General features: G+C 39.9%; 1 protein-coding gene and 1 long non-coding RNA gene across 2 annotated transcripts in view; one reads left to right on the forward strand and one right to left on the reverse strand.

The window, feature by feature from the left end:
- The window catches only part of LOC106513759 (mothers against decapentaplegic homolog 4), a 10,029-nt gene extending 5,585 nt beyond the window's left edge, over window positions 1-4,444 (reverse strand). Inside the window, exons 1-8 of the mRNA XM_014002745.1 lie at window positions 4,197-4,444; window positions 2,850-3,249; window positions 2,504-2,678; window positions 1,934-2,188; window positions 1,689-1,796; window positions 1,521-1,571; window positions 1,063-1,246; window positions 717-885 (exon numbers count right to left, since the gene is read on the reverse strand). Of these exons, the coding sequence (XP_013858199.1) occupies window positions 717-885; window positions 1,063-1,246; window positions 1,521-1,571; window positions 1,689-1,796; window positions 1,934-2,188; window positions 2,504-2,678; window positions 2,850-3,089 (1,182 nt within the window). The 5' untranslated portion in view covers window positions 3,090-3,249; window positions 4,197-4,444. The remainder of the gene's footprint in view (window positions 1-716; window positions 886-1,062; window positions 1,247-1,520; window positions 1,572-1,688; window positions 1,797-1,933; window positions 2,189-2,503; window positions 2,679-2,849; window positions 3,250-4,196) is intronic.
- A 5,057-nt stretch (window positions 4,445-9,501) lies between these two features.
- LOC106513760 (uncharacterized) overlaps window positions 9,502-9,984 on the forward strand; it is a 13,528-nt gene continuing 13,045 nt past the window's right edge. Inside the window, exon 1 of the long non-coding RNA XR_001309823.1 lies at window positions 9,502-9,715. This is a non-coding gene — a long non-coding RNA (uncharacterized LOC106513760). The remainder of the gene's footprint in view (window positions 9,716-9,984) is intronic.

A 9,984-nucleotide genomic window follows, 5' to 3' on the forward strand; every position in this document is an offset into this window, starting at 1 on the left:
TTTTCTAAGATTTTACATTACAAAATAGGTAAAAGTGTGTGACTTGCACTGTTATAGTAACGGGTCAATATCGGTATCGGTCAATATCGGTATCGGTCAATATCGGTATCGGACATTTCTCAAAGTTGTAATATCGGTATCGTATCGGAAGTGAAAAAGTGGTATCGGGACATCCCTATTAGTCAGCACAAATAACGTTAGCTTAAAATATACCTCCTCCTTGTACATCTGTAACATGACAGATTATCACAGATTAAGGAAACTGTATTTTGCAAAAGGGAACGTAAACAAATATCTGTTGTTAACTCCGGACGCATTCGGTACATGCAGCAGCTATTTTTGTTCCGGTGCAGAAACATCGAGGATGTGCAGAGCATTGCGTTGTCGTCTTTTCTGTTTAGTTTTAAATGTTCCCATACTTTTTTTAATTCGTCATCTTTTGGGCGCTTCGTTTCGGCACACTTCGTCTTCTTCTAAAGCTAAATATAGCACTCAGCAAGCATACATGCGCGACGCGTCGACAGTGTGACTGTTAGCGGAAGCGCTAACATCGTAGCATTGTGTGTAACACAAATAACATTCCGGGCGGACGAAAGTGCGCTGATTATAACAGTATGTATTTTTTACGAAGCTCTCGAGGCAGATAAATTTGCCTCAAGGATTTTTTGTAATCGAATTGTTCGAGGAATCGTTTCAGCCCTGGATTACTGCCTTACCTTGATATAAGCACTCGGGTAGATTTTGTGAACAGCATCCCCTGGAGCTCGGCCAGCTTCTCTGTCCAGGTAGTAGCTCTGAACAAACACAGCGTGGTCACTGAGGCACCGCACCCACACATCTCCTTCACCTTTGCACTCCAGCTGGACTCCTTTTCCAATGTGGAGTCTGGGAAGTGAAGAAAAAAATGTCATTTGAATGTCATAAAATATGCTATTTGTCCAAAAGCCTGAAGATTTAAAGATTACACCAGCTGTGGATCTTTTCTATTTCCATTGGGAGTCCCGAGCAGCACCGCTTATCCAACACGTTTTTTGCTTTTTAAATAGTAGCTGGATAACTTACCGAGCTCTCTCGATAGCTTCAGTGCGATGTACATTGCTGAGCTGGCCCAAACAGAAGCGGTCTCCTCCGGAGGGGTCAACGTATCCGTCCACAGTCACAATGGGGCAAGAAGATGGCACTTTAAARGTCTCCCCGACCTGAACGTCCATCTCAAAATAAGCGATGGAACACCAGTAGTCAGGAGCTAAAGCAGAGGGCAGAAGGAGTCAGGCTCCAGTAAGAAATGTAACTGAACAAGAAATCCTAAAGGATACAATATTAATTAATGAAACTGAGCACATTYAAACAGGCAAAAATGTACTGCAACATGAAGAAAAGAGGTAAATTCCTACATTTTTTTCGTATCGCAATGTACATCGCAGGGTTAGAGAAAATCTGCAATGTCAGTTTTGCCAATATTGTTACCAATAGGCAAATGTGTTGACATTAATTTTCCACACCGCGAGTTGTTTTCTCACCTGGATGGTTCGATATAGGGGGCTGAAAGGCGAGCTCATTGTGCACTGGCCCTGAGGAGGAAAAAAATACACATTTATGTTAGTAACAACCTGATGGATCGATATAAAAAAATTAATAAAAATGACTTCTTGTGCTTTAAACAAGGAAGAGAAAAGTCAAACGTTTACAGTAGTGCGTCGGATGCGGCATTGGAGGGTGGTGTTGAAGATGACCGTTGGTGTGGTGGGGTATGCTGGGCGGGAAAACACTGTTTCTGGGCCAGTTGGAGCTGGCACCTGAGGAGGAAATTCAAATCAGAGATGAAAACAGGAAACTCACAAATTTACAGTTGTCATCCTTATAAAAAGCCAACTGAGACAAACCCATAAACAAAAACAGTGTATCTTAAGAGGAAAGAGTTAAAGCGTCTTACTGCTTGAAGCTGCAGGAATAGGTGGAAAGGACGATGCTGATGCCGAGGCGGACGCCTCGGTGGGTGGGAGCAGGCTCGGGGTTGGAAAGGATTCGGTTTGAGGGGGACGGTTACTGGACGGAGGGTGCTGGATGGTCTGAAGAGAGTGCCCCCCCTCAACAGAGGGGATACTCTGCGGCCCATCAAAATCATACTCGTCCTTGATTGGTCGTGATGAGCTGGGACCAGGACCGGTCAGAGTCAATCCTGATAGGTCTGTAAGCCAAGAGACAAAATGGCTAGAAGCGTGATACTCTACAGACTATGTTAATTGCATTTAAAGTGGTAAAAACTAAAAGGTTGAAGGAAACTAATGAAAACATAAAACAGCTTTTAAAAGATTTTAGTAGAAAAACAAGCTACCCTAACAAGATTTTTTTAAACCAGACAACTTTAATTAATAGCCAATCCAATAAAAATGTAAAATTCATATCTTTTGTCTTTCAACTCAAACTGTGACACTAAAATGTTAAGTCTCTGATTACTATACTTTGCACAGGTGGTTATAATTCAGAGCTCCCAGTTACCTACCAATGCCAGGAGACACCACTCTTTCATAGTGATAGGGATTCACGCACACACTGTCACACTTCAGATCAAAAGCGTACTGACAGTATTTCACATGCTTCAGCTCATTTTTGTGCAGGTCAGGCCATCGCCACAGACGGGCATAGATTACATGAGGGAATCCTTTTCGCCCCGCCACCTGGAAACAACACAGGTAAACGGAAATAATTCACTGCACTCACATCTTAGGCCATGACTGTGTTTTTATATWCATAAATTAAAGCACAATGAATTTAAATCCAGCGTTTGTTGTAGGTGATGAGAAAACATCTTCATATTTACGTGCATACTCTTTTTTTTAATCTCTTACCTGCAGCCGTCCGTCAAGGGTCCGTTGAATGGTCACACACTTGCTGGGGTGGGCACCGTTGGTAGTGATAGCTGTGATGAGGGAGTCGAGCTCATCTTTCTTCTCCTTCAGTTTCTTCACCAGGCTCTCGATGGCTCGTTTTGCAAACGTCTCACTCTCGCCACCCTGTCTGTGGCACATCAGGCTGTGGACGATGCTTAAGCAGGCATCATTGCTGGTAGGAGTGTTGGTGATAGACATTTTAATTTGACACTTCTGCCACACGTTCTGAGAAAGTATTTCACTTCTTGTGTCAAGTTTCACGTCATCCTCGGGATGGTTGGTGCCCAAATGATCTTCACGGGACTGATTAAGGTCAGTTTTAAGATTTAAGATGATAAATCTTTCTCCAAGCGAAGAGCTGATAAAAGAAGAAAATAAAATCATCACGTTAGTTAAAAGTTGTGCAAAAAGTTTGATTTACATAATCTTTTACACTGACTGTAAGTTGTACAGTGATAAGTGTACAACTNAATATGAGTTTTTTCACTGGATAAACCTGATCTTGGATAAATTAATCAACTAGAAAAACAAACATGTAATTTTGTATATATATATATATATATATATATATTTGAGTCAAGTAAGGTTACCCTTGCAAAATCGATGACCCATTCTTAGTTTAACAATAAGTATTTATAAAGTGAAAATAACTTCTGTTGTCTCACCCATACAGAAGGACGCGAGTTAAAACAAAATGCGTATTTTACAAGTTTCTTTACAGAACTTAAGTGATTCTTTTACCGTAAACAACAAGAGTGTCGCGTTGGTTAGCTTACTAGCGGCGCCAGACTGGCTGCTGTTTGTTTGGGGGAGGTGCAAAAAAAAGTTACGGCATTTCAACGGGAAGTGAGGATGTTTCGATTTCAAAATAAATGTATCACTCCTAGTACAAACTTGCATACATTTGCTATTTCAGTTAATCTTTCAGAATGTAATGTTCTGAATGTCTACGAAGCAAATTTAGACAGATATTTTAGCTCAGCATTCATAAGCCAAGTCGCCTCAAGATTGTTAAATTTTATTATGAAAGGTACAAACAGGAAACAACCATGTATTAAAACTACATCAGGAATACCTGCTACGAAAACACCAGCTAGCACAGATGATCGTTGATAGCATCCCAGCTAACGTAGCATTGGAAAGGTTAGCAAACACCGCTAAACATTTCATACTGTCTTGCTGCTTTGTCAGCCAGCGGCTAAATAACGTATTGAAATTATTCTAAACATTGATATTAAGTGTTTTATATACAACCCATAACATACGAAGACATTTCAGATGAGGTACTTAGCAATTTAGCGCTACCTTGAGTTAGCTGGTGTGATGGCTAACAGGTGAAAACTGTCCGGAGTTGCTGTTCCACTAGTGTTGAGACTTCGCAGGTCCTGTAAACTCCTTGGGTTATCCTTGTAAAGTCCTCCGGCTGTTTACTAAAACAAGTGAAACATTACTCCATTTGTGTTTAATCTTAGAGGCATCTTTACCTGAGTGGGATCAAGTAATAACAGATAAGTTAACTCCCACTTCTATCTCTTCTCGCACRGTTTCCTTCAATGGCGCGTTGCGCATGCGTAAAGTGAGCTACTTGTTTGTGGAACAGATGCTCTCTTTCTATTGTCTACTAATTTAACTACCAATGAATTGATAACGTGGTACAAAAGTACACGTCTTACATTTATTGTGTTTGCTCTTAGTACATCACATATATTTTTTAACTATGTAAGGCAGGTTTAGTTGATTGTCATTGATTCAAAAATTGATGTGGCTTCTAATGGTTTACAGGTTTCGACAAACTAATTTGGATATGTATTAATTTCACCGCAATGATTAAACTAGTCCTGTTATGATACCATACGAGGGCAATTCTTATGCACAGAAAAAGAAAATTTTGTAATTTTGTCTGGAGTAATCTGAATCTGAAATCTGAAACCCAGTCAGGGTTGCAGGTGCCATTCCCAGCGATCAAAGGAGCAAGAGGCCAGGTACATCCTGGACAGGTTGTCTGTCCATCAAAAGGCCAACATGCAGACAAACAACTATAACTTTGCCTACTAGCTTCAAAAGTCAGTTTATAATCTTCAGGTAACATAACTTTAATATGACGTACTGTAATACAATAATATATAAAGCTCCCTATTACAGTTGTTTCCAGAATAAATGTAAGTTAGAAATTCTTATTATGAATCAAATACTGTGCTGCTGCATTGCACCAAGATTATAGCAATACCAAAGAGTACTTAGTAACAAAAAATAGGACTCTTAGGAGAAGTAAATGTTTTTATTTGGGTTTTTCCTGTATTCCTTATGCATTGAAACATAACAGTTTTATTAGAGCAGCTCTACCACAGATGCTAATTTTACAGATTATTTGCKCTCAGTGGATAACGAGCAGCTAATTATAGAGCTGAAATCAGATGCCTCGCCGTTTAGTACGGAAAAAAAAGATAGGCTGTGTTAATCCTTCATTTTATCTTCTTCACGTTAATGAGAACACTAAAAGCTTGTTTAAGCACACTRACACACWCACACACACACACACTCAGACACACTAACTGAAGTTAAAATGCTCTGCTGGTTTCCAATTTGTACCAATTATAGATGTGAGTACTACCCACCGTCAAGGAGCACAGAGATGATTTATTATCAGTTCTGGTTGCTAATGTTGCTGGTGTGGCCTCGTAATTTGACTTTAATTGACCATAATTTGTCTTTCCTCTTTCCAATTTTTATCACCTCTTTGTGCTCATTGTCTCTGACAGAAAACCTTAAAAAAGTAAGACAAACATGCAGTAATGTTTTCTCAGTTGCTCATTTATTCCATTTTTCAAGTTCATTGTTCAATTCCGTGCACTCCTTTGCATGACAAAATTTGTTTTATATTGTTTGCCATCGTCATTCTACTTTTTATATGAAATAAAGATAAATCTGAGAAATTTAACAAACCAATTTCTGACAATTTAAGTTTGTTTTATTTATTGTTTTTATAATTAAAGTATGATCACAGATAAACGTGAATCCCTTAGTTATGTAGTTTCCTGCTTTCACCACCAGGGGGCAGTAAAAAGCAACCTAAAAGCTCTTCTGTGCACTGGCAACCAGAGCTGGCAACCCCAAATAAAGGTTTAAATGTTCAAATAAATACAATGACATATTTGGTTATTTTTGAATAAATTACCTGAGCATAATTTCTGCTGCTTCTTTTTTAAATATACAGATGAAAGGTAAACAAAATAAATTAGTTTGTGTTACAGATTGATGGGGAACCTCCATTACAACCTGACTTGTCACACATATAATCACAATATAAGCATTTATTACAGGTTATTTCTAACCCATATCAGAAAAAAATCACTCTTTAGTTGTTCGACATCAGTGAACAAGGCCCGGACCACTATAGGAAACATACAGTATATTTTTTATGATAATTTCTTGTGGTCTGGATGAAATATTTTGGAACACATCTTAGTCCTGCTCTCTTAACACTGTTGTTCACAGCAGCCAGTTTAGTTTATTAACAATGAATAAAACACAAAAATAATGTTTTTTAGAGGTCCTCTTTCACATACCTGAACTTCCTCATGGCGTTTGTTGGTGTGTCAAACAGACTTGACATTCAGCAACAAGAAAGTCAATATTTGTTTAACTTAAGGAGCCTTGACTGCCCGTAACAGAGCAACATGTAGAAAAGCAATATTTTAGAAGATTCCTATCATCTGCACCGGACCAAAGCACGCCTGGCGCATGCTATATAAGCTTTTACAACATCATGACATGACCTCTTTGTTTGAAGCTGTCATGCATGAAAGTCAAACTGCATTCATAATCGCTTTACCTCGCATTTTCAAAGATTTTTTTTCTGGTTGAATTTGTGAGGAGCTTTAATGTGCGAATGACTAATTCATTTGAGCAAGCTAATGAAGCCAATAACGTTGCAGAAAAAGAGTTAAATTGAGAAGAGTAGTGGAGATTTCAGAAGGACAGTTCATGAACTGATGGGCTTGTGTACCACCGAGGGGAACACGCTGTGTTTTCCATCTATTCACCCCAAAACGTCCCTCACACCTTCTGCCTCGCTCTTCTTCTCCTTCACCTTTGAGCCGCTCACTCTTACCTTTAAATTCTGAATCGCACGAACGGGCGATGTATTAAATCTGAAATCTTTCCACCTTGGTGGGATTCAGGAAATTGTTTCTCCTGCGGGGAAGCAGATGCAGATGGAGCGATGTGTGGAGGAGTCAAATGGGATGGGTGGCCCAAGATGGAAGGTGTTTAAAAGACGGATGGATTGGTGGTGAGCATAGAGAGATAGAGAGATGGACTCGATGGAGAGAAAAAAACTAGATAAGAAAGGACAGTGTGGGTGAGGAGATGAGTGAGCTGTCCGTTTGAAGATAAATCAGGCAGACAGTGGAGTCAGAAGGTATATATCTATAAACACATACAAACAGATGTGTGTTTGCAGTCACGCTTGAACTCACACACACTGCAATCACACTCGTGCACACGCTGCCCCACGGCAAAGTGGTAAAAGGCCACGGCTGATTGGGTGCCGCGGGCCGATTTCGTCCCGAGTGGAAGAGCGGTGCATGTTGGGATGTTTGGATACAAATGCAGTTATCCATGAAGGCATGAGGTAGGTCATCACTTTTCCCTCTGTCTCTCTCATCCCTCCTTTTTTTTTGATGTGTCCTTCTTAACCTTTCCTCACTCACATCCTCGTATGCTTTTCCTTTATTTTTCTTGTCTTTTTTGTCTATATCTTTCTCAAGTCCTACCTACAGGGCTTTTCACTACACCTCAGATCTGCCCTTCACTCTGCTCCTATCAGTCCATCTTTCATACGTGGAGCATATTCTGTCTGCATAACAACAGCAGCTTTTAGATCTCGTCCTTTCTTCCCCCTTTTTGCTCTTTTTTCTGCCTCAGTTCATTTCCATCTGTCATCCATTCCTCTAAAATCTCTCTTTTTCGAGCTTTACTCACCCTCTGTGTCTCCCTGACAAGCCCTTTTTTGCAAACGCACACACAGAGATGCACACACTTTGTATCCCCGCAGTGTAGTGTGCTAACAGAATAATTAGTCGCGCTTGATGTCTCTGACAGCTCTAATCCGTCTAAATGGCCACCACATGCCTCCCCTCATCAGCCCATGGCTAGACACACAAACTGCACACACACTCCCGTCCTCGTCTGTGCACTCACACACTCGCTCCCTGCAAAAAAATAAAGCTGCAAAATGTGATGTCTCCATCTGTGCTTAGAAATGCTTGCTTGTCAAATATTTTACAAGCTAAACGTTAACACCAAGTGATAATGGAACAGGGCTGCAGCAACAGGAAACGCGGCATCATCGCTTCCGAGCTTTTGCGCGTAAGTTTAAATAAAAACGCATAAAGGAGCTGGAAGGAGGCCCATATTGTGAGCGTATGAGGGGGGTTCTCATGCAAGGGTGTAGCTAATCGTGATAAAAAAAATCCTTACTTTGTAATGAAATGGTGAAGGCAAATATATTAGTAATGGAGATTTGGATTTGTCTGAAAAAACTCCTTGTATTGGTTTCATTTGGGGATTACTGTGATTGTGTTTTTTTTAGTTTTGTTTTTTTGAGAGAGAATTTATTACAGTTTCTTCTCCCGCATTTTGTGAAATGTACACAACAAAAGCAGCAGTTTTAGTGTTAGAAAGAAAACTAATAGCTGCGGCTAAGATTAACCAGTGGTTGATGGGCTTAAAACGATACATCAATGCAATGTTGTAATCTTTTACAACTTTAGAAGGAGCTGACAAACTGCAGTCATCAGTTACACAACAAGAATCACTGCTAATTACATTTCCTGCCACTTGAACAAAAGTAAATAATGAACAGGAAGTAGAGAACTTGGATGTGTTTCCTGTTTTCTGCAGTGCACGCCATGTCTAATCAGCATAAAGTTCCTGTTTTGTTTTGTGTTTAGTTTGCACACTTTGATAAATTTATTTATTTGATTTATTTTTTTGGGCGGGTGGAGGGGCATTCTTTTTACATCATCAGCTGGTTATGGCCCTACAATCCAACATTGAAGCCACATAATACTATTCCCCCATCAATGTGTCTGCAGGTATTTGAAATGATGTATGAGAGAAAAATATTGTCATTTTTGTTCAACCATGAACTTTCCACAAGTGAGAATCAGTTCTGACAAAATCTCTCTCAGCATGTGTGTGGTTTTGAACCTGACTGGATTTAACATGTTGCTGCAGCAGAACTTCAAACACATGATTTATTTGTTGGCCTGAACATTTGTGTTGTTTATGTTATCCAGTTTTTCATATCTCTGTGTGGGTGCGGGGGGTTATCTTGTATGAGTCTGTGCAAGCCTGAATATTGTGTGTATGTGTGTGTGTCTGTAAGTAAGCCCATTTGTCCCAGTGGAACATGACAAGTGTCATTACGGCGCTGAAGAGCATAAACGTGGAATAAATACAAACCGATAGTTGTGCACGCTCAGTTTCCCTCTATTACACATGTACACTCTAAACATGTGTGTGTGTGGTAATAACTTTACTGGATGTGTGTGTTTACCATGTGTGTGTGTGTGTGTGTGTGTGTGTGTGTGTGCAGGAAGCCCTGTAAGGCTGTGATAGGAAGCAGAGACAGAGCCATGGGAGGTTTGGAGCTTTGTATCGCTCCTCTGTGAAATTTCCCCCGAGAAATTGGCCATCAGCACAAGAGACGCTCCGCAAGAAAGAGGAAACCGTGAAAGAGAGACCAGGACTGAGCAACATCTCAGGAGACCGAGACAAAGAAAGAGAAAAGATGCAACAGGAGGCCCTGCAGGTGCAGTGTATGTGTGCATATGTGTAAATAAAGGAATAAGTAGAGGGCTGAAATAAACCCAGCGAGGACAGATAATGGGAGAAAGGTGAAGCGCAGACATTTTAAAAAGACAAGACTTGTGTCTTTGTTTTACAGTAAATATGGACATCATTTAATTTGTGATTGTATTTTGTTGAATATAGAATTTTTTTGTTGTTTTTAGATAGATAGATAGATAGATAGATAGATAGATAGATAGATAGATAGATAGATAGATAGATAGATAGATAGATAGAT

The sequence above is a fragment of the Austrofundulus limnaeus genome, unplaced genomic scaffold (genome assembly GCF_001266775.1).
Source record: "Austrofundulus limnaeus strain Quisiro unplaced genomic scaffold, Austrofundulus_limnaeus-1.0 Scaffold14, whole genome shotgun sequence".
Taxonomy (NCBI): Eukaryota; Metazoa; Chordata; class Actinopteri; order Cyprinodontiformes; family Rivulidae; genus Austrofundulus; species Austrofundulus limnaeus.